General features: G+C 34.4%; 1 protein-coding gene across 1 annotated transcript in view; it reads right to left on the bottom strand.

Moving 5' to 3' along the window:
* DRGX (dorsal root ganglia homeobox) overlaps positions 1-26,238 on the bottom strand; it is a 76,530-nt gene that overhangs the window by 25,900 nt on the left and 24,392 nt on the right. Inside the window, exons 5-6 of the mRNA XM_044056769.1 lie at positions 22,174-22,346; positions 21,950-22,062 (exon numbers count right to left, since the gene is read on the bottom strand). Of these exons, the coding sequence (XP_043912704.1) occupies positions 21,950-22,062; positions 22,174-22,346 (286 nt within the window). The remainder of the gene's footprint in view (positions 1-21,949; positions 22,063-22,173; positions 22,347-26,238) is intronic.

A 26,238-nucleotide genomic window follows, 5' to 3' on the forward strand; every position in this document is an offset into this window, starting at 1 on the left:
TTCTAGCAGCTTTCCAAGATTATACAAGCAATGTTTAATGTGTTCCTGTTTTTTGCTCTTTTGACCCACCCCAATAAATTTGGCTTTTTCCAGATTTCTTGTGCTGTGAAGTTGAGATGTAGTTGAGTATTGTGTAGATTTTACAAGGAACTGAGAGCTGCAGGGGAAGAGAAGTTTAGTGCTGATTATGCAAAGTCGGCTCACATTGCTAGTAGCACAAAATGTTGTGCACTTGCTTTTAATGCAGAAGGTTGTTGGTTCTACTCCCATAAGGGGTGAATGCTGCTGTACTGAAAGTTAAGACACTAACTATGAGCCTGTTATCAGTTTGCCATCCATTTCCTATTGCAATATTACTAGCTTATTATTAATGTAATTTAGGCAATTTATTCCTCAGGGGCATCAGACACTATTTTTCGGTGAAGTCATGAAATATAAAGGTGATTGCTAGCAGCAACCTCTTCATTAGTTAGATTTATTTAACGTGGAATTATTTAGATGACTTTTTTTACTACTTCAGAGATTGTGCATATTATTTACTGATAACGGTGGACTGTAGAAGTTTGACTAGACTTTTATGATGGAAATGTTCTGAATTGGGCAGTTTTGTTTCATTGTTTACTGGAAAAATGTTCAAAGCAATAGGAAGGTGTATCAAAGAGCACATGTATGTTTCATATGCAAGGGGCCTATGATTTAAAAGCAGCCCAGAATTAATTTTTATCTGCCACGGGTAAAATGTATTTTTCTTTGAATGTGGGTTTTAATGTTGTTTCAATGAATGTGAGTTTCAAGGGCAGAGAAGTTTTAATGCCAAGTTTGTTTAGCAGATGTCTTAGTGTTTGTGCTGTAAAATGCAAAATAAAACTTTCAAATGAAGTTCAAATCATCATAGAAGTAAATCAGTATGCACATTAGTGTTTATGGTAAATGGAGTGAAATAGCAAAGTAATGGATCATTGGAATGGCTGCAGGGGAGGCTCCATTCGACCATGGTTTTGTGAGGGAAGGGCGGCAAACTTAGACAGCCCCAGCTGAACTATACCTCCCAACTGTCCAGATTTTCAAAGAATTAATAGATTTTTGCTTCTTATTTTTGGTTTGTTCCTCAATTTGTGGTTTTCTGGCAAATGATTTAGGAATTAAGTCACTAAATAATGACACACTAGTTTCAGACTTTATAACCTTCAGAAAAATGCATGCTAAAATAAGACCTGTTCTATCAACTGTCCCAGTTTATACAAGAGCAATTTTTAGTACTGTTTATATGTTCCCTCAATATATTTGGCCTTGTCCAGATTTATTGCATTAACAGGTTGAGAGGTACATGCAAATTGCTTTATAGAATTAGGCATAGCCAAACCTCAACTGTCCCTGATTTTGGCTCAAAATGTTGCTCTTCCCCTAATGATCCCTCCACAAAATATCAATTTTGGAAGAAAACATAGAGGGTTTACTTTTATAAATAACTGTAATGATCAGAGTTATACATTACATTTATTTCAGAAATGCATGTAGATTCTCTAATTTTGTCAGCTGCTCTAAGTTAACTGTGCTCATATTAAAATGGTGTCCCTCCTTTGACAGGTTCCCAGCTGTATTGTCTGGCAATTTTATATTTTTGCATCACATTTTTGGTCCGTTTTTCATAAAATTGCAGTTTTCTGGCAAATTAGTGACAAATTGTTAAAGACTGAAGTTAGAAAATAATGCAGACATTTCAGTTTCAGATTTCATACCTTTCAGAAAATTCGTACTGATGCAAGACCTACTACTATTCTATTATCTTTCTAAGTTTATAAGAGCAATATTTAAAAAAAATTTCCTTATTTTTGGGCCTTTGCCTCAGTTTTATTTATGAGTTTGTTGCTGTAAGAGGTTGAGAGGTTGTGTGTGTGTGGTAGGTAGCATACCTCTCAACTGTCTAAATTTTGCAGAATGTCCAGATTTTTGCCCCATATTTTTTGTCTGTTCCTCATAAATTTTGTGATTTTCTAGAAAATCATTGAAGGCTGAAATTGCTAAATAATGACAGACATTTGAGCTTCAGACTTCATGTCCTTTAGAAAAATTCATACTAGCACAAATCCTGTTATTCTAGCAACTTTCTAAGTTCACGAGAACATTATTTAATAAATGTCCCTGTTTATTTTAGGCTTTGTCCATATTTCTTGCACTAAGAGGTAGGTAGGGGTGTGTGTGTGAATGAAACATCCTAGTTAGTGGTAGCAGGTGGTTAGTAATTTACTCAAGCTCAAAACCTGTACCTTAGTTACAGAAAACAAAAGCATAAAGTCTCTACCCCAACTACCATGCTGCATTTTTCAAAGAACTGACATTTCAGGTTAATTTTCAATTCAAGGAACCGAGTTTGAGTGAATTTATATTATATTACTGAAGAGGCATTACAGCGAATGCCTCTTCATCGACACTAAAAGAGCAAACCGTGAATTACGAGAATGGCCGTAGCTTGGCTGGAGAGGGGGGTAGCAGTTTGAGAGCTGTCAGTACAAATTTGAAAATCCTAGCTACACCCCTGATACAGCACACACAAACACAAACACACAACTTCCCCCCAACTCAAATATAACATCCTACACTACAGATAAGCAGAGGGGCGAGCCCCTGTGCACCCCCCATGTGGGGGCAAGCCCTCCACACCCCCCTACTTATATATACTAACTCCAAGATCACACAGACACACACAAGCAACTCACTCCCACACATTGTATGCACCCTCACACACACACATCACAGTCAAAACACACACTGACAGACACTAAAGCCCCTAACCAACAGACATACACATACATACCCAAACTCACATCTTACCATTCACACACCACAACACCAGAAGCACTAATTCAAAATCTCTGTACTTCAGGATTTTGAATTTCGCACTTCTGGTTTACCGGTATTTCAAGACTTTGGTATTTTAATTTCGAAATATTGAAATTCGGGATTTCAGTATTTAAAAATTAAATAGGGATCCCATATATATATATATATATATATATATATATATATATATATATATATATATATATATATTTAGAATACTACAAACTGACCAAAATATGAGAAAAGTGTTCTAAATAATGTCTGTAACACAAAAATGTATATAATAGTAAAAATATTTATCAGCTACCCACCCCCAGCCTAGATTCTGTGCTCACTGAGAATTAGCTGTGCCCAGTCTTTCATCACCGTGCTCAATACTTGTTTGCCTCTGCAGCTAAACAGTAGCTTATTGGATGGTTGTAACTTTGATGAGTTGCTGGATGTACCAGTAAAAGTGAGTATTTAATGTTGCACAGGAGTACGCTGACTGCCTCATGCTAATTCAAGAGGTATGTCCCACATTGCTGTTGTATCTCCCCATCATATTCTACTTTTATAATTTCCTAACTCCTACAATAACAATCCCTAATTCTTAAAGTGATTGTTCCTCTCCATTTATTTCCTGAATTCATGCTTCTAGCCATTTCAGATAACTACTTATTGCTGCTGCTGTCTACAGTCCTTCACATTTGCATTGCATCATTTCTGTATACCTATAACTTTAATGAGCAACAGTGTGATGTGTGACATATAAATAGGTACCAAAACATTGCGACGTCTGACATATAAATAGGTACCACAACATTGTGACGTCTGAGATATAATTAGGTACCACAACAGTGTGATGTGTGACATAAATAGGTTCCAAAACAGTGTGACATCTGACATATAAATAGGTACCACAACACTGTGATGTCTGACATATAAATAGGTACCACAACAGTGTGATGTGTGACAAATACGTACCACAACAGTGTGACGGGTGACATAAATAGGTACCACAACAGTGTGACATCTGACATATAAATAGGTACCACAACAGTGTGATGTCTGACATATAGATAGGTACCACAACGGTGTGATGTCTGACATATAAATAGCTACCACAACACTATGACGTCTGATATATAAATAGGTACCACAACAGTGTGATGTGTGACATAAATAGGTACCACAACGGTGTGATGTCTGATATAAATAGGTACCACAACAGTGTGACGGGTGACATAAATAGGTACCACAACAGTGTGACATCTAACATATAAATAGGTACCACAACAGTGTGATGTCTGACATATAAATAGGTATCACAACAGTGTGATGTCTGACATATAAATAGCTACCACAACACTATGACGTCTGATATATAAATAGGTACCACAACAGTGTGATGTGTGACATAAATAGGTACCACAACAGTGTGATGTCTGAGATATAAATAGCTACCACAACAGTGTGACATCTGACATATAAATAGGTATCACAACAGTGTGATGTCCGACATAAACAGGTACTACAATAGTGTGGTGTGACATATAAATAGGTACCACAACAGTGTGAAGTCTGACATATAAATAGGTACCACAACAGGGTGATGTCTGACATACAAATAGGTACTATAGCCATGCATGTTCAATAAACTGCAATGAATAACTTATTTATAAGCTGCTGTATTTGCACAACCCATTACATCAGATTACTAACTCCTAACTTCTTCTGGCTTTTCCCAGTTAGGGGTCAACACAGCGGATCACCTATCTGCTCATGAGTGACAGTGGAGTTTTACGGTGTTGAGTTGCCAGCCCAACCTTCCACAGAAGGCACACACACGCAAGCAATCATGCCTAGGGCCAATTTAGAGTGTCCAATCCACCTACAGCATGTCTTTGGGATGTGGAAGGAAACCAGAGCACCTGGAGGAAACCCAAGCAACCACAGGGAGGACATATAGACTCCGCACAGAAGGCACCCCAGCAGAGGATCGTACCATAGAGCCTCTTGCTGTGAAGTGGTAACGCTAACCGCTGCACCAACACGGCAGCCCTACTAACTCCTAACTATTTATGCATATTTATCATATACAGATGTAGTAACACAAGACACTTCTGCATATTCCACTAAATATATTATAAAAACACACTACCACTTTCCTTTAGCTACATAGTTCTTAAGGCACTTCTTTGCTCATGATAGCACTACCAAAAACATTTACCCTCATGGTCTCTAATATCATCATACTTTGATTCCTGATATATTCCAGCCCTTTTATATGGATTATACTACCACCATTATGAAAATACTTAAGGATTTTAATTATTCTCTTCATAATAAACATTCCAATTTAAATATGAAATCTACAGTCCACCTAGAAAGCATAAATCAACAGTAGCTACCATCACCCTGCAACTTTACACTCTTTGCAACCCTATTTTCCACACAGGAAGCAAAAAACATCAGAACTATAGTTACATCCTAACTCCCACCTCCCCCCTAATATTATCTCATTCAAGACAGAAACCTACATTCCCTCAGTTTTTTCAAACTGAGTACAATTTACCTCACCTATAAACGTGCATTAGAAAACCAAATATTCACATCAGTAATGCAAGTCCCAAGATGCAGGAAATAATTGGTTTAATTAACTATCATTAAATATTTTTTAATTATAAAATCCAGTTAACCTATTTTGTCTGACAATACTTTTCGTAAATACATCATGAGAACCCCTAATTACAATCTAGTACTTCCTTTTTTTAAATGAATCAAATGACAAACTCAATTGGTACTAGCCTAGGTGGATGTCCTTCAAAGCTTTTTAAAGGCACAAGCTTTAAATGTCAAGATAATATGTAGTTAATTTAAATAAATTAAAAGACATTACTTATACATGAAATGAAAATAGTATATCCTAAAAGCCCATTTGTTGTGAAAAGTGTTACAAAAACGGGACAGTTCATGAGACTATGTATATTAAAAATATCTGCATGTAAAAGTGCTTAAAACGTATATTTGATAACTAGAAAAATAAAAAGTATTTATTATATATAGCAGCTCTTAATGTGAAAGTGCTAGAAATTGAAATGTGTTCATTTAACCCTAGTGGATTAGCTACATTTAAGAGCAGTTGCAATTGCAGTTATCTGTAGGTCAGAGTGTCTCGCTAGTTACCTACCCTAGGATACTTTTCACATTTATCTACTGCCAAAAAATATACATGTTTTTGAAATTATCACATGAGCAGAATGTTTGCAAAGGACATTTCTATTGCAACAGCTGCCTCTTTGGTTTGCCTATGTAAAATTCATCACAGGATAGACAGCTGCCTAAACATACTGGCCATGCACTTTTATAAGAACAAGGGCTTGGGAATCTTAGATTCTTGTCCAGCTTGATTAATGTTATGGATGATTTTTTTTGGATGTATTTACAATACTTATAGGCTCAATGTTTTACCATTTAATGCTCTTTATTGATGCCATAATTTCTTTTTACTGTTTTGAGTTACTCAAAAATCACTAATATTGCTGCCTCCTATATGTGAAGGTTGGTGATGGACCCAATGCATTAGTAAATGCATATTGATTGAGGGGGGTTTCCTATGTTCTTTTAATAATATCTAACACATTCATAGAAATTTTGTTATGTAAACTAGGAATGACCTTTGCTTTAGAAAAATCCATTCTATGTTTATTCATTTTAGTCATGTTAGTGTAATGTCTGGTTACTGCTCTTAACATGAGGATAAAATCCCTTTTCTTCTATGTGCAATTTCATTTTTTTAGTTGGTACTGTAAGTCAGTGGGGTATTCTGTCAATAAAGATTTTACATCATTTAACATGCACTCCATTATACACATCATCTTCTCTTATCAGTCTTGATAATCTGATCATCTAGCCTTCTAACGGGTTTCTTTTTTGCCATAATGCACAGTTACTATTAAAATGAAGGTAAGCATTTGAATATGTAGATTTCCTATAAATGTTAGAGCAAAACTTCCTGCCAACACTGTCCCTATAAATTGTGATGTCTAAGAAATTGGTAACTTCTTTGGATGAATGATACCAGCATTTTTCAGCATTTCAAAGATTGATAAAAGACATTTACAACCCCCTAATGAGATAAATAGTGTCAATGACCAGTTTCAAGACAGAACACTTACTATTTTTATTGATAAAAAATAAATAGTACTACTAATAAAAACACAGAAAGATACTTGAGATAGTCAGAATAAATTTACATATGATGAACAATTGCTATTTGTTACCACTGATGTGGTAAACCCTTTTACAGAGATACCTCATTCTACAGGTTTAGCCTGGTTCACAGATATATTAAATGGATGTAACCAACTGTCTAACAAGGAAATAACAGTCCTGGTGGATTTTATGGAAGTAGTTTTAAAATATAACTAATACTTTTTTAAACTAGAGTACTTCCACAAAATGAATCAGATAGCTTTGTGCGCATCCTGTGCACCTATATTTGCAAACTCAGAACTTCTAGAATGGGAAGAAACATTTCTTTCCTCTAGTCTTTCAGATACTATTATATATTATGGAAGATTTTATATGATATTTTTTATTTTATGGAAGGGGGGATGAATATATTAAATAATTTTATAGCCTATATTTCTAAACCAACTTATTTTTTGATGTTCACTTTTTCAAGTGATTTAAAAGTATTAATTAGTTTGATATGATGATAATAAAGGATAGTGAAGTGAATATGTTTTGATCCAATATTTATAGGAAGGACACATTCTCTAATATTAATCATGAACAAGGAATATTGTCAACAGGCAATCTGCCCAGATATCTAGAATAATAACTAATGATGAGATTTTTTTTAAAGAAGTAAACTATTCACTAAAGATGTTTTTGTATAGAGGGTATCCCTCTAATTTACTACAGGATGTATATAAAGAGATTAGTAATTTAAGACATATATGCTTTAAACCTATTTTTAAGAAATGATCTAATAAAATGAAAGAATCTCAATCAAAAAAGAAAACAAAAGTAAAGGTAATGATATTACCATAGTCCAGTGCTGCAAATTAAATTACAGCATTATCACTAGGAACTGAAATTTGGCATTTAACAATGATTTCAAGCTTAAACTGGGTGAAAAATTATTAATTGTATTTAGTAGGGCAAACAATCTTAAGGGTATTTTGGAGAGTGAAAAATGGAATGGTAAAATGTTTGGCATTAAAGAGTAATAATAGTATGGCTAAATATGGATGTTGTAGGTTTTGTAAACATATATTAGCAACAGACCAAATGTTAGTAATGTACAAGATTATGATAGAGTTATTGGCTGCCATGGATATTTTACCTGTGAAACATATGGATATTTCACCTGTGAAACATGGGATTTGGTTTATATTGCATCTAGTTTAACTTGTAAAATTTCCAATATACAGAAGATGGGAAAAATAGTTAAAATGTGTATATATGAACATTATGATATCCAACATAAAATAATAATGCATTATATAAACATTCTCTACTTTGCAATAATTTTAAAAGATATGTATTTTTGTGCTCAAAAAAGTTGATAAAGACTTAGAATGTGGAACATGGAATAGTAAACTATAGTACTGTGAGTTAGTTTGGCAGCTTAGATTTAATCAACAAATGAATAGGAAGACACAGAAACAGCTGATATATCCAGTTCAAATCTTTTACTGCAGTGCAACAAAACACAAGCGCTTTCACCAAACAGGCATCATCAGATGTATTACAAAAGCACTAACATACACACACCCCTATTTATACATCAGAAGTCACATGATACAAATTCAAATTTAAAAACACAAATTTAAAAACACAAAGCTTAAAAAAGACATACAAGTTTAATATAAAAAGCAACAACATCAAACATAAATAATACATGCTAAAACTGTGCCTTAATGCTAACTACCTTCTTAGGGGTCTCTTCTTTAATTTAGGTACTAATGGAACTGATTCATTAAGCCCAGCTTAGATTTAATGTTACAATTGATCCTGGTTTAAAGGACCATGTTTCTATTGCTAGTGTATCATAATTAAGATTCACCAAGTTATGGGGTGTAATCTTGTGAAAAAAATTTTTATTTTCCACTCATTTTATACTTTAGTAGAAAAATTATGTTTAGAAAGATTTTTTAAGGAATAATTAGTTTCATTCATGTACAGTTTATGAAAATTATTGTGTATACTATTTTTAAATAGAGTTGTTTCATAAAGGTGGATGGAAATATATTTATATAAATAAATGAACGTGTAATGTAATGAGTTTTATTATATTAAAAAATCCTTAAGAATATTTACTTGAAATATAAAAACAACAGGGCTGCAACATAAACTAGGGGATGTTTTTTACTGACATTTGGTCACACATTGGTTCTGATTTGTTATTAAAAGAAAAACGTTTTGATTAAATAATGATTCTGAAGTTTCTGAAAGGGGATGAAAGGGATCAAGCTTGTTTAATAAATTATTTTATTTGATTTTAATGACAGTGGTTCACTGTTTTTTTTTATGAATGACATATACACCTTAGAAAATCAGTGGTGATTTATAAATACTTAAAAATTAATTTTGTAAATCACTACTACATGACCATAGTAAAAAATAATGTCAGCCAAAAATAATAATACAAGTGAATATATTCACTGTTCTTAGATGAAAAAACAAAGTTATTTTTCCATGACTGCCCTCATAACAACTCTCTGTGCCTGGTGATAAAAGACACCCTAAAATTATAATTCAGCACATACTGCATTCATTGTTCCAACAACTTAATTCAATATTTTGATAAGTTCTGTAGTTCTTATACATAGCTTTGATGAACAAAATCCAGGAACTCAGCTACCATCTACTTCTCTACAACAAACCATTCTCATACCAGAAACAGACAACTAAAAATATCACTTCCTATTGCAGGGAGTTTAAACTGCAGTAGTTTCTATCAACTAGCAACCAAGACGTAGCAAATGAGTCATGAAGACTTCTCCAAGCTTAACAAAAACTTTCTAGATAGAACTACCTATTCTACATCAAATCTGGTATGACAGTGGGTGAATGTACCCTAATACTACTCAACAAGTCATCATTGCTTCACTCCTAAGAGAAAAGTGCATTGGAAAATATGTACCTTCTCCAAAAGGCAAGCAGTCAATATAGAGTTAAGCAATACAAATAAAGTTCTATTCTAATAGTTGCATACTTGCTTTTTCCACCAATCTGAAAAAGTACAAACTACTGATGAATCAAATAGTGTGGCACACAGATAATAAATTTTATCATAATTCTTAGTGATTTCAATTTGAACGTAGTTGGGCCATCTTATATAAATCAGTGAATTTCCTATCAGATGACAGCCTGATTCAACTAACTAAAGAATCAGACAATTTAAAGTCATGGAAATACTCCACTCTCAGCCTAACAACAAATGTATCTAGGCAAAATCACAGATATCAGACATCTTACCTCATTCCTTTAGTGACCACTGTCCCATGATTTTATCTGTAAAAATCCATAGGAGTAGTCACATAAATGAATAACCTTTCATCCAAGGCCACAAAAATCACCATAGCCTTAAAGTAAGAATTCATAGCCTATACTTGCAACTGATGACCGATCTAAAGTTGCAATTTTACTAAGATAATGTTTACTGCACTTACACAATAACTACTTCCCAAAAGTCTCTATAGACTTCAAGAATACCCCAAAAATAATGAATCACTAAGGAACTAAAAGTTGTCTATGAAGTGAGAGATGCAGCCTGGCATCAAAGGAAACAACTCCACTTCACATTAAAACAAAACTTATATTCCTGTAAAACCTAAAAAGCCATCAGAAGATCAAAGGACAACTTTCATCTGCACAGCACATGGTATTTAAAGTCAAACAGAAGCAGTTCTGGAACACAGCTAATTGTATCACTGCATGCTCTCAATTTAAAAACGTTTAAAGAAAATAAAATACAATTAGTACTACATCAAGGACCCCATCTGCTTTAGACTTTCTCAACAACTTTGCAACACTCCCCACTATCCCCTATGTTCAACCTAACCTACCCAATCCCCAACCAGAATCTCATAAATACAGCCCCCATTTCACTTCATATCAATTAACAGCAATGATATTGAAAAGCATATAGACCAGATCCCCTCAGATACTCACAGTGTGGCAGATGGTATACTTCCCTTACACATAATGTGAAAAAAACACATTTTTTTTCCTGTTTATCACCTATGCAATCTCTGTCTCACAAAAATCACAATGCCAGCTGAATGGAAAGATGCTATACTCAAACTGAATCCCTAACAACGCCAAACCAAATAACACAAAGGATTTATGCTAATATTCAGATCTTGTTAAAATTAGTAATTTCTCAGCTGACAAATTATACAATATCCTCTTTCCACGTCAATTTGTGTTTTGGTCGGGATAAAGCACTAAAAAAGCCATTTATAATCTGACTAATGATATCCTATAAAATATAAATAAGACTCCTGACACCTTCAATTTTCATTGAGCTCACACAGTTGATTAATGGTTCTATGGGTTGTGAAGTCAATAGGATAACATGAACCCCATCTAGCAAGTTTTGCTGCTTATTGCCCAACTACTCGATGATGTTTGTATGCTATTGGTAGAACATTTATGGTGCCTTTTTCTGCTTAATGGAAATGCATATGATGGAGTTGTAGAATTAACATTCTGGCAGGAAAGTACTCTTTGTGATATATATGAAGGCCTTCATGCAAATGAATGCAATATGTTTAGGGCTTTCTTTTCAGAAGTGTCATGTGATGCTAGCCAGTGTATGGTCACTGAAACATTATCAGTACGTGTTGATTTTATATTTTATGCACACTGTCAATTATATATTTTTTATTTGAAGCAGCTAAAACCTGTGAAAGGCTCAGGTCTTAGCTCAAGTGCAAGTTGGAAACTTAGCAAGATGGAATTTCAGTTATTGATGTTGCTTGCACAATACACAAGTTTTATCCTAAAATGCATTTAGATTACAATATTATGAGTATGGGGGAGAGTATCATGAATCTTACATATGCCCCTGTCTGCTTTGCTGACTAAGATATGAACTTCACAAACAGTAGGATATATTATGTTATATTATGTTATGTTATGTTATGTTTTGTTATGTTATAGTTGTTGGTGTGGTAATGGATTTTTTTGTCACTGATCTAGCCAGGATGGAGGAGTTCAGTATTTGGTCCTGATGTAGGGTAGAAGCTTTTCTAGCATTGACATCTAATGCTTAATTTTGTTGAGGCTTGTACCTACTTGAAAAATGTGATACATTTGCACAATGGTATTCAAAACTATATTGTTCTATGATAAATAATATTTTATGGAGATTCAAGTGGGTATGTATGCTGCTTATCTTGAGAAATGATTCAGGGGATTATAGAGCTTAATGTTTCTTTATGGAACTCAACATGATATCCAAGTGGCTTCTAAAAGGGAACCTTTCTGACATTGCCTACTCAACATTAGTACCACGATCTGTTTCATGCAAGAATCTTGCATGTGTGATTTCCAATTTCATATTTATACAAAAATTTAGATTACAGTGTTACAATGTTAAAAAGACCAATGACCTCAGAAGAAGGTACTGCTGGCCAATCTCCAAGCAGGTAAACGTCAGTACTCCTCCTCCATACCAGTGAACCAATTTTTTTTTCTTTAATCAATAGTATTAGTAAGAATTGCCTCTCAGCATAACGGATTCCATCTCCATCCTACTTTAAACTGAAAGGATGCCCCCTCATATCCCCTTTCCTCCTTTTTGGTTCTAAATTTAACAAATATATTGGATACATCTTTTGTGCATTAAAACTGAGTTTCCAATGAGATATTCTAATTCCACATTCTAAGCTCTTGTACATCCAGATCAATGTATCTCATTTACCTAAGACAGATTGAGAACAGGTTGATATTTTAAGTCTAGTTTCAGAGCTAGTACTACCTGCTCCTTTAATCTGTTTAATGAACATTTCTGAATTCTTTACAGTATTAGAATATCAGCGTTCAAACATATACAACAACCCAAGCCATATTCAGTAATAGTTCTTGTTATGGATTTAGATAGCCTTCCCAACACAAATAAATCTATGGAAAAAGTTATTTAAATTGTCCTAAGAAGTACCTTTTTCTTAAAGTGTATTGGTCATGTTCTGAAGCAAGTCATAGAAACAAACCTTTGGAGTTGGATATAAGTTGCTTACCATGCACAATACCAGAATTATACAGTGTTTGATGTAACAGTGTGTTCATTCTGTATTTTATTTTGTTGATAAGGATGGCCCCCTGAAATTTTTTCAGAGCTGAAAATTCCTGCCATAACATCATGAAAGACTGGAACCATAATTCCTCACTGCCTAAATATATGTACAAGCTACAGTATTTCCATGATAAATGCATCAGTAGTGGCTTCTTGCTTCCTAGAAAAACATGATGCCAACTAGTTCTTGCTGGAGGAATACCTCACATTGCAAATTAGCAAACACAGTGTAGTAGTGAAACACAATGTACATTAGAAGTTCTCCCTCTAAAGAGGTAAACTGTTGTTTTCTTACCCATAATACTCTGTGGTCATATAGTATATAATTTACATATGCTTTCTGGTCATACGTAAATCATTGCCTAGAACCTACCATTATATCATTTTTGTGGGTGTGACATTAAATTTGTTATAACAGATCAACCTTTCCTAAGTCTTTAATACTGAAAAATCATTATAATTAATACCATCATTTTCTTGTAAAATATAAAACAAAACTTTCATAACGCTTCCTAACAAGAACATGTTTAAAGAACAATTTCCTATTATTCTCAGAGTACTCAGTTTACACTTATAGCTCCTTATGACTCATCTATTCATTTTTTGACATTTGTGACCCAAATCTTATAAGATGAGATATTTTTCTCAGCCTGGGCACTTCATTATTTTTCCTTTTATTAATAATCTTTTTAAGGTTATAAGACATCCAGCCAGGCCAACTTTGTTTTGTATGAGCAGCTTTCCTCTTAATTTTTACATAATCCTTAATCAGTGAATCCCTTTTAGAATAAAACTGTTCGTACATTTCTGTCATGTTATCCATGGATTTCTGTTCCCATTTCCAATTCTGAATACAGCATTTCGTCTTTCAGTTATCAGCTTTGTAGTAAAATATGACTTCTATAAAACTATCAAACTTTTCCATTATAAAGTAAACTCTTTTCATGTCTTCCTAGGGGTTCATTGAGACTATTTTAACCAAATATTAAGCATTAACATCGGTGGGGTGGGAATCTTCAGTTTTAGTTTCCATAGTACTACCATTCCTTTTTTTATTTTTCCCTACCTCATACCATTTAAATATGTACACTTATGACATGAGGAATCTCCTTCAGCTAAAGCCCCTGCATTATTTGTGAACATATTAGAAACATTGCACTTGTATTTCATTAAAAACTACCTCATTGGTTATTACATTTAATATACAAAATGAATCACAATGTTCTATTTTGTAACCAAAATCACTATTCCTTCTTCTTGATGATCATGCTAATCATGCAGGTATATGCAAACCACATATTTGCATTGAGGAGTCACCACAGACCCACTCACATTCACGGCCACTTGTTCCACGTACTCCTTATAAATGTTTTAGGAGGCATGCTGCTATTCTAATCCACCTTGGAACAGGAAGTAAACAGAAGAACAAACTTCTTTTGTTCACAAGGGACAAATGCAATTTTAATGATAGTTCTTTACACTCCAGCTCCATAAAAAAGAAAAAAAGAAAGAAAATCCCTTGGGAACTTTGACAAACAGCTGTGGATTATCTGTTTTAGTCAAGGGAGGTTTTAATCAAGAGAGATTCCTCATTACAAACTATTTAAATCAAGAGTGCCCTAAAAGTAGATTCATTCGAGAAGATTTCAATTGCTCACTAATTTTGCAACTCATAATTATCATGCTGCAATATGCTTCATGTCATGATTGTATATTTTTCCAACTCTCCCAAATTCTGGCAATTTTTTTAGCAACAATGGAATTATTCACTGTAAAGAACAGAATACAATGTTGTGTTCAATAAATTAAAAAGGGCTTCATATGATCATGTCAAAATTAAGATTTAAATCTACTGAAGCATGAACTTGTTTATTACATTTCATACCTCAGTTGTTAGGCAGGCCCTCAGACCCTTTTCAACAACAACCCAGGCCCATAGAACAGTGGAAAATAGCAAGATCTCCAAGAACTTCTAAGTTGCTTAATGCTAATTAAAGCAAGTTATAAAACGTATACAGATATGCAATATAGTTACTTTCTCAAAAATCTGTGTAAATGATGATATCAGTAGCACAGTCTGTGCAAAAAGGACATACACTCATTCTGGACATGATATTTACAATAAGTATGTGCAGGAACCTAATTTGAATTTAGGACTTATTTGACTCCCAAGACACTCTTTACCCCTTTATAGAGATCTTAATTTCTCAGTGCATCATCAAATGTGGTCAGAAACTGGCTTTTCCTAGTTTATTTATGAGATAGCAGTTCTTATATAATTCAGAACAAAATTATTTTTCTGATCACTCCATGACACATTTAAAAATAACTGTTGAATATAATGATATCACAGGGGCCATCTCTGAAGTATAGTACGGACAGACAAAGGGGACATAAGATGTTAGGGAGTACAATCAGTAAATCTATTTGTTTTTCTTTTGCTGTTCCTCTCAAACCTGAGGGCAGATCACATGGGTCCTGGGGCTTCTCCTTAAGAGAGAGAGGAGAAGCACCAGATTTTTTTTTTTAAGTGGGAAAGTCCAGTTGGGCACAAGGCCTCTTTTCAATGGAGGCCCCTAGAAAAAAGCTCCAGGAACATAAAAAAGCACATTGTACAATTAAAAATGTTCACATTCTAAGCAAATACTAATACAATATATGTACATAGTAGTAATACATAAGAGAATATACATTTGTGCATATTAGTATGAAATGGTGATAGAAAAGGCTCCTGAATATACCTAATTCATATTAGGAATAGTACATTATAGGAGTATTTTAACAGTGCTACATTTTCAGTACTTAGATGGTTCGACAGAATTTTAAGTGCAACATTAGTTATGGTGGTAGTGTTGGTTGGCTGGTAATCTTATCCCAGAGAATAACAACAGAATAGCCTGGTGTTAAGGAGGAGTGCTTTGGTTTTGAAGATGAGTGGGTTTTCAGTGAGTCTAATAGGATGAGGAATGGATGGAGTTCCAGATCCTGGAGACATAACTGGAATACTGAGCATCTCCAGCTATGCTGTTGGACTTTTGAACCATGAGGAGATGATGAGTGCAGTTGCAAATATGGGGTGTACTTTTATAGCAAACATCATAGGCCAGGACACCTCTCAGTATGATGAACTGTGTGTTAGTTGTAATTGAGACAGAGACAGGTAGTGGCAGCCAGTTAAGGGGTTTGTGGACAATGCAGTGATGAATGGAACAAGTTTTACTGGGTACAAATTTATTTTATTGTAACACTGCTTGTTGTTATTTGTAGACTGGTGGTTGTGGAAAATTGGTGAGGCATATATAAGTGTGGAAAGAGATGAGAGGAGACAAGGATTGTCTTGCTATTTTCACTGAGTTACTATTTAATTCTATATAACAGGCCCAGAATCTGGGGTGTTTTTTGTTGGCATCAAATATGTTAGTCAAATTTCAAGTTATTGTCATCAGTGACACCGAGTAGTGATGGAGACTACCTCAATTATTGTATTGTTGTTGTAGGAGGCAATTTTGAAGTTGTTTGCCATCAGTATTGGACTTAGGGGTATAAAGGAGTAAGTTCGTCTTCTTTAGATTCATAATGAGGTCAAATTTGGCCAACCAAGTTTTGATGGAGGTACAGGAGTCCTAAATGAGTTGTTGAAATTGTGTAGGATTGTGGGCTGAGCAACAATAAAATCATCAGATCATAGAACAGACTTTTTCTGCTGTTTGTGAGAGTGTGACAGACCTGGCAGTCTCAGGAGAGAAGGAAGGAGTGCCTGATCAGAGAATGCACCTAACAGACTTTTTTTTTCCCCAACCTAGTATTGAGAGGCATCGGAATGTGGAAACAGATAAGCCAGCTATGGCTGTCTGCCAACCAGATACAAAGTCCAAACCTTCTACAAGAAACAGATTAAGGGGAATAATTAGAATTATTGAGTCACTCATTTTTACTATACACCAAGACATTTGATTCCGTATGAAATGAGAGAAGCACCTTTTAAATCTAAATGATGTGGCTTTCTTATCAGTAGAACCTCCCACATTAAAAAAATAAGTCAATCTAAATTAATAATCTCAATAAATATGTTCAAAGATTAGGCAGTGAATTGCAATCTGGCTTTGATCAAGATAAATTTACACAATTAGTAAATACAGTAGAGAGTCAATTATCTGAACCAATTGGGACCTAAGGTAGTTTGGATAATTAAAACTGTTCGGATAATCAAACATATTATTGAACTGAATAAAAAACTTCTAAAATCGTGTTTTTTCTGCATGCAGGAATACAATTTTCAACCATTCATTGATTCCAGTGGACAATAAAGAATATTTTTCACACACGAGCTGGCTACAAGCTCAAAAAGCATGTTCAGGTGAATATGTATAATGTTTACATATTCAGACTTTATGATTTTTCCTACCCAAAAACTTTGGAAGGCTGGTTCGGATAATTGACTAATTGACTCTCTACTGCAACCAAAATAAAATCAAATCATTACATGCATTAAAGTTTTCATTATCTGAATCCAAGCTCCAAGCAAACTATGCTGAGAGTCTTCAATTCCTGATAAATGTTTGTCTAACTTTACAAAAATTACTTCATAGATTTAATATTGCATTGATACAAGTGAACAGATGATTATATTCTTAACCAGAGATATATTAATCATTTTACACTACCACAAAGAAATATAAGCATTGACAACTCTGTATATAAATGTAATTGATGTTAACAATTATTTATATGGCTTTTCACTGACTAGTGTTCTCATTTCATTCTAATGTTTATGCAGACCTCTACCTTGAAGAAACATATCTGCCGTTACATAACTTAAAATGGGTAAGGCACTAAGCTTAGACAGTTTCAATGTTGTTGTCTTTAAAGAATATAAATTCAATTCGACCCAGTATTATTAAATGTAATTGTATCAAGAGTAATTGTTTTGGGGCAAATAACACAGATCAAAGATTATCTTAATTCTCATATTGAATTCTAATCTAGTAAGAAAAACTATAGCTCTGTTTTACTGATCTTGCTTGATACCAAGATATACAGTTTCAGTTTGTAGATTTCATTTAATGGCAGACAGAATCATTTCCACATTTCTGTCAGGCTTCACAGAATCTCAGATGCAGAACACGTAACTAATTCTGTATTACAATTAATGCTTTGTAAACCAGGAAGAACTTTTTTCTCTTAAGGAAAGCAGAACTTTTTACTTTTATGTGTGCATTTTTTCTACTTAAAGTACTTGGTGCCATTTCTGATTAAAAAAAAAAAACTTTTGTTCAAGGCATTTGAACTTTATATGACTCAGCCTCCACCTGCAATGCTATGACCGTCAATTACAATCCAGGCAAATGTGTCTTCTGTCATCCAACTTATCTTATATCTTGATAGTCCATTATAATATTCTTCACAACCCTTCACTGCTGGAGATAATTTTTTCATCTCATCTATCAATGTCATCTCACTTGCTGATATCCTTATATTTTCAGAATATCTATGCATCAGTTATTAAAGGTAATTGAAGATTAGAGAAAAATGTCAAACTGTAACTTAAACTAATACATCGACTCTCTTGCCCTTAGTAATACAAATCAGTAATAAAAATTAGATGTTACTTATCATAATGCAGCAGCATAAATATTCCATTAAATGAACTCATATGCCTTGAAGTGAAATATAAATTGGATATGTATGCTTCACTGGAACTAATATTCATGAGATCATTGATAAGGGTTGATACTAACAATTAAAACAAGTTCATATTCAGTTTATTAATGATAACCTCCATTAGTAAGATGATCTTTCCAAGGATGATTTACTTTGCAATAACTCCATTATCACATCCCAAATGCATTACGTTAAATTATTAAACTAAGCCATACTATCTTGAAAGGCAGACTGAAAATTCCAAATTTCTTCTTTTCTATTCAGTTTCAAGAATGGTGAAGCATATATGTGTGTGTGTATGTATGTATATATATATATATATATATATATATATATATATATATATATATATATATATATATGGGTCTACATCTATTCGCTGACAGCCCATTTTACTGAAACCCATTTCGTTGACAGCTCATTTCATTGACAAAAGTATTCAAGGCAAAAACCTGGGTTTTGCCCCCCTCCCCACTGTTGTGCGACTGTGGAGTTGTTATATATAGTTGGGGGGGGTGTGGGGGGCACAGCCCCCCACATTGGGGGGTGTGGGGGGCGCAGCCCCCCACCTAGAATGTTTGTCAACGAAATGGGTTTCAGTGAAATGGGCTGTCAGCGAATAGAAGTAGACCCATTATATATATACATACATACATATATTCATACAGACACACACACACAACACACATGCATGTGCACACACACACACATTCACACACACACATGGACACTTAACTTTCAGTAAAGCTACTCCTGGCTGGATTTTAACATTAGATCTGTAATGAGACATAGGCATTTTCTCCCATATTATTACTCCTTTACAAAATGAGCATTTATTTCTAAAACTGCTTTATTTATCAAACTTGAAGAGTTAATGATGTTTCAACCTACTGAGAATAATACCGGTATCACCATTAACTGTGATCCTTTAAAGTCATACAAGTTTCATGTGTTAAAAGGCATACTTTTTCCTGACTTATAAATCAACAAAAAAGTAGTTTTGGTATCAGTTGTATCCTGCATTTGGAATTTAAAACCAAGTGCATTCCATAGTTAAATTTACTTAGAACTGATACAGCAAAGTTCTGTCTGTTGATGAGAATAAGTAACATTAAATGCATATTTATCTATTCTTGGATGAAATAGCATAAAAAGAAATGCAGTCTCTTTTCCTATACAGTTCATTCTTGAAGGCGCACAGTTTCTCTGGGACATGTCTGCAATTACTGGTCCTCCTTTTTAAAGGAGATAAACAGTTATTCCAAGTAGAAGTCAGTTTGGTCTAATGACTAAAAATGTGACTTCTCTCAGTTTCTTTGCCATTGGCCCAGTGGTACTAAGCCTGTCAACGTGTAAATAAATAAAATAAAATAAAAAAGGAATACCTACCAGACACATCACAGAAACAGCTGCAATGAGTTAAACTGATTCATGAGTATGATTTGTGTTGACAAATATGCAATGGGTTTATTTCCCATTCAGTGCAACTGATCTGGATATCTCTGACTAGAAAACGTGGAGTACAAAATTATACATGTTAATTGTGAATGTTACAATTATCTTTTGGCTAGCTCTGGGTCAAACATTCCCAAAGGGGCAATGTATTTTTGTGTTTTTTTTTCTCCTTTAACAATAAAGAATTTATTGCAAATTGAACTAAGAGAAAGTGCATTACTGAAGAAACGGCACTCATTTTAGTAATCTGCCTTTTGCATTAAAAATTATCAAAAAAAGGTTTCAGCTCACAAAAGAAATAACCATATCTTTGGTCTAAATATAAATAGAGTCTGTTTCTCTAGATTAATAACTCTTTGTATACCTTCCAATATTCCTTAATGCACATCAGTTCCTGAATGATAACTGGTTTTGTCGTCTTCATGCAGATAGTTTCTAGCCATCCCTTGTAACAGTTCATCAGCATACCTCAATTTGCTTAATGATTGGGCATAAGCAGACATTTATTTCTCAAATCATTTTTATCCTAATTTGGACATCCTTTCCACAAGATGGACTGATGTATAGAAAATACAGATACAGTGCTATGCAGTACTACCTCGAATGCTTGCTTGATTTTCCCATGTTTTGGGTGTTGGACTTTTTAGCCTGTTTTGAACACTACATACAAAAATTAGGAACAAATTAACATTTAAAATACAGACAATACTGATTTGCATCCTGAAAATATGTTCAAAACTACTGATAATCAATCTAAAACCAAAAGAGCTCTAGAGCACAAAACATACCTGTACAATGTTGCATATACTCAAACCACACGTGATACACCTTTACTATCAAATCCATACAGACTGCACCTATACTAACTGCAAAGATCCACCGGGGAATTGTATTCTACTGTAGCATGGCTGGAGTAATACTAGTGAGCAATGTGGAATGCACAACTCAGCCTGGAGGTGTTCAAAGTACATCATTCCCAGCCGATTCAAATCAACAGAATGAAAAGTAAAACTTCAAAAGTAATAGCACTTTGAATTTGTAAACTTTAGTACACTTAGGCAGTAAAATGAAACCACAAATTTTATAATCTGCAGCATAAACTCAATTTGTATTCTGAACCTGTTTAATTTTCTATGCAAGTAAGTACCGAAACTTACACAACTGCAAGTGCACATTTCTCATATGACTGAGAGTAAGAAAGAGTGTTACAAAATGAAACCCTGCTGGCATGGTATATTAGCTAAAATACCTTCAAATCTGGCCACTCAGGAATAAATCCCACTGTATCTCATATCTGATAGTTTTTTTGTAGTTATTATATTTATAATACCTATCTAAATTCCATAGTTAAGCTATACAGATTTGCTAGAAAGTACAATATATAAAGTACGATCTGAAATCACTTTGAATATTTTTTAATCTGGTGCCGCATTTGTTCTTTGTTTTTAAGTAACTTTCCTGTAAAATGGACACGTCTTATGAAGGGTGAACTTCTAGGACTTCATATGAAAAAGCATAAATTTAGCTACAGTAATTTTTGCTACTACAGTATACTGCAAGTCTACTAGATTCAGCAGTTAATAGGTAAAACCTAATTCGTCAGCTTCACATATCAATATGACTGAAATGTTATAATTCTGAATCAACAGTACCTAAAGGAAATCCAGGCATTATGAAGTACATAAACCATCTTACCTTTTAAGCTTGCCACTTGTGATAATGCCTGTGCATATGTAGTTGTGTTCAAAAGTGTTCCTGGTAGACATGATGGAAAGAAAGATCCGGCAGGCCCAACCGTCCTACTTAAGCTAGGTATAAAAGAAGATAAAGGGGAAAGTGATAGAAGAATACTTAGTGGATGTGGTTGGCAAAAACATAAATTAATTATTCATGTAGACAAATATAATTTAAAACCAAACCTTTGCTGAATCTCAAGGCCCTCTTTTTTGTTTCGAACCTGGTCTACTGGGGATGGAGAATTCAAATTTCTAACTGGTGGAGAACCATCAGCAATTCCCTCCTTTGTACCTTCCTGATCTGATGTCCCTCGCTCTGTTTTTCGCCACTTTGCTCTACGATTTTGAAACCATACCTAAAGATTTTTTCCAGTAATCAGAATGTCAGTGTATACATATCAGTCAATGAAGTATATTTAAACTCTAAAGCTCTATACATTTACTAAAACTTGACTGACCTACAACTGAAAAAAGAAATTAATTACTCCTCTTTCTAATTTTACTATGAAAGGAATGTTTGATAGTCACTTTAAATTTCTACACTAACAGAGATCATCTCAGCTAGTACTGAAAGTGATTTCACAGAAGGTTACTTATATGCTGTAGATAAATGCCTTTTAGCAAAGGATTCAGTTAATCAATTAAAATAATGTCCAGCCTTCATATATTGGATTTTATATATATATATTGCATTCTCACACAGCCACATGAGAGTATTATTATTTTTGGAGTACACACTCATCATATGTGCATATCAGATGCCATAAGTTTCCCTTAAAAAGGTATTACTGCAATTAGACACAGGTGTCAGTGAAATGTATATTAGTAAGAAGGAGTTGATTAGCCTAAATCAGAAATATGTGAAGAACCAGAGGATGCTGCAATTGTCAAGTGAGAGAACTAAGGGCCTACAGCAGCAGTTCTGAAAAAGTGACATTCACCAAGGGCTGCTTTCAAGAAGAGAGACCTGGAACCCATTTTTCTGGAAGTAGGCTAGATCCAGAGACTGTTCCATTCAGCACCTACTGCTTCTGTTATAACCACAGGCATTACATTATACTTTGGCAAAACCAGGCTTTAATATAAAGTCTGTAAATAAAACTGTTTTCATGACAAAGACGAGCATGTCAGCTACATTATTTTCCATGATAGATAGATAGATAGATAGATAGATAGATAGATAGATAGATAGATAGATAGATAGATAGATAGATAGATAGATATAGCTATATATAAGTGTGTTTGTATGTGTGTGTGTGGGGGGGGGCAAAGTCTAGTGTGTCAGCTGAAAGGGTTAAACTACCTATAGAAAGTTACCAAGGAAGATTCAGGGTGTAGTTCCTCAGGAAGCCTACAGTTAAATACCCTCAAATTCTTGAAAATGGCAGTTCATTCTTGGTCAACAATGAAGGTATTGCAGGTCATAACCTAAGTACTGTAAGAAACAGGTCTTGATGAGATGGCTGTTGGAGACCATCTGAGCTGCGTCAAATCAAGCAATTCAGTCTAGAACCCTTGGAGAGATTTCTGAGAAGTTATATGTATGTGGGAGCAAGTCCCTGCAGTCCAAATAAGATTAAGGGTTGCTGTTTACCAATATGCTATCCTGTCTGATAAGTGAGAAATAGCTCAATAAGAAAAAATGTTACTATCATAAGTAATGTGAGGATACTAAATTCTAAAATTGTTTATCAGATGGAAAATGTTTGAAGAATGGAACCTTTGTTTTATTTTCTGCAATAAAAGAATTTTTAAGTGAGAAGCTGAGTGGCTTATTCCTGAAGCATATCATTTATGTGGTCAAAATAAGTAATGCTTGAGTGAATGATCCCAACACAGTACTACAAATAGGCATACATATGTCTATGTTTATAATGTGAATATACATATCACACAAGTGCACACATGTTGCAATGAATACTCTTATTAATTTGTTAAAACATATCTCAAATAAATACCAAAGTAATTAAAATAAATATTGTTAAATGTGTTTAATGCATTAAACCTAGTTGAAAAATAGATTTTACTTTAGAAGGTATATTGAAAGAGGCACAAAAAATAAGTCCAAGCTACCTCAGAAATATAACATCTTACTTTAGGATACTGAACTGCACACCCCTTTTCTGAGTACAAAATATATATACTGAGGCTAAAGGTATGTAAATGGTAAGAAAAAAAGATCCATGATAACAGAAAGCAAACTGCTGTTCAGATGTTTGAAAAATAACTTGAGTGCTAATTTACTAGCCTTAATTGGGAAAGTTGAAAGGTTAGATTGTTGTAGGTTCAGTGTTTACCTTTACTGACAAGATTGAGTGATTATTACTGGAGCAAATTTCCAACAGTATATGTGCATCACCAAGCCACAGCTCTGAGCCATAGAGGGATGAAGCTTACACTTTGACCCAGATGGCAGGAGTTTTACTAGATGTCTGGGCAATAGAAGAAACAGGTGGGACAGGGATGAAGGGAGTGGCTTATGCTAATTCTCACATACTAGGGGAAGGAAAATGGTTATCTAGACATCCAAATTGCTACCATGAAAGAATAGACTTCCATGACAATTGTGGCCATTGTGGCCACAGGACCGCAAGATAATGACAGCCCATGTCAGTGATTTTAGGTCTGGATATCCCTACATACCAGGTAAGGACACAGAATTTCAGTGGAGTGATACAAGTCCTCAAGTCAGCAACCAGGTAGTATGGCTAGATATTTAATCACAAACCCCTGGTGACTACCATATCATATAAAATGACTCCCTGAAGTGAGTGGTGACGGTCATCAGGCACGGAGAGAAGAACTATACAGAAAAGTCTATCACTAGTATGCATGCAAAATATTTTGGGTAAACAGTTGTAGTGTAAACAGAAATAACACACTTGCCTTAGGTGCAGAACACTGAGGTGTAGCCTAAGGAGGGTGCTGTACACCCAAGTGTGTTGTCCTTCGGATGAGACATTAAGCTGAGGTCCCACCTGCTTAAGTCTGTGGTAGTGCATGTGGATGTAAAAGATCCCACAGCACCTTCCAAAAAGAGTAAGCACATTCAAGGATGCCCTGGCCAAATTTCCCCTAGTAGTATAAATACCACTTCAAATCTCCTGTGAAAAGAGACTACTATCCTAGTCAAAGGATAAATAAGTTACAACTGAAGGACTGATGATACTCTATGGAAAACGTCCAGTCTGCAAGAAACTACAATCCATCTACATCGAGTCTGATTAGCAACTCCTTTGAGTCTGACACGGAGAACTTCATACAGTTCTAAAGACCATATAAGGAAAGGGATAGTGTGCTTCTCAGTGTCCACAATAAAGACATGAGCAGAGAGTAGAAGACAGAAGAAAAGCGTATGGATGGAAACAAGAGAAACATGCATTTCTTTGTATTCCAAAAGAGGCAATGATTATGGAGGATTTTAAGTTTGATTTGGAGTATGGATATGGTGTAAATGCCAGCCTGAAGGTATATAAATGGATTTTGCAGTAACTGCTTTATCTTCCTCGGTTTTTGAAATATTCAGTCCTATGTGTCTAAACCTCAAGTGACAGAGTAAAACTACTTTTAAGCCATCTGAAAGGGAAACTACAACTATTCATGAAGAGTATATGGACAGCTCTACTCAGTGATTTTCTTTTACATTTTTTTTATAAAGTAAATATAATAGAATAATGCACTGTTTTACTTAGGAAGTAGCTTTTAAATCAGTGTGCTGCAGTGCTCTTATATGGGAACAGTAATGTCCATATGACATGGCATGGTGAGATGAATTACAGAAGGTAAAAAATGTTATACACTGTATAAGAATTTTTATGCATGAATTTATATGCATAGTAACTTAGTGTAACAGGTTTTCTTTAAAGGTTCTAATATGTCCAGAGTACAAATTAATAACAGTTGCTGTAGAATAAGATAGTCATCATGAAAGAAGCAGCTTTATTTAGTATCCTATCAGGTTACTGTTAATCTGTCCATGCAGTAACAAGGGTGAGGCCAGAAATTTTCATTTCTTCCTCCAGTCAAACCCTCATGCTCTAACTATAACAGTGTATACCTATTCACTGGTAAAGTGATCTTACAAGTAAAAGTCAAAAAGCTTCCTCTTCTTCACACTGTCGCAAAATGAACAGCACTAACCAACCTCTCCAATACGCTAAACATATATAGGAAGCTTACAGCCAAAAGTACATCAACCACAAATGAAAAGTCTCATAAGCTGTATACTTCCTGACTGGACCAACAAAA

Source organism: Protopterus annectens, chromosome 14.part0 (genome assembly GCF_019279795.1).
Source record: "Protopterus annectens isolate FY-2018-M chromosome 14.part0, PAN1.0, whole genome shotgun sequence".
NCBI classification, from domain to species: domain Eukaryota; kingdom Metazoa; phylum Chordata; order Ceratodontiformes; family Protopteridae; genus Protopterus; species Protopterus annectens.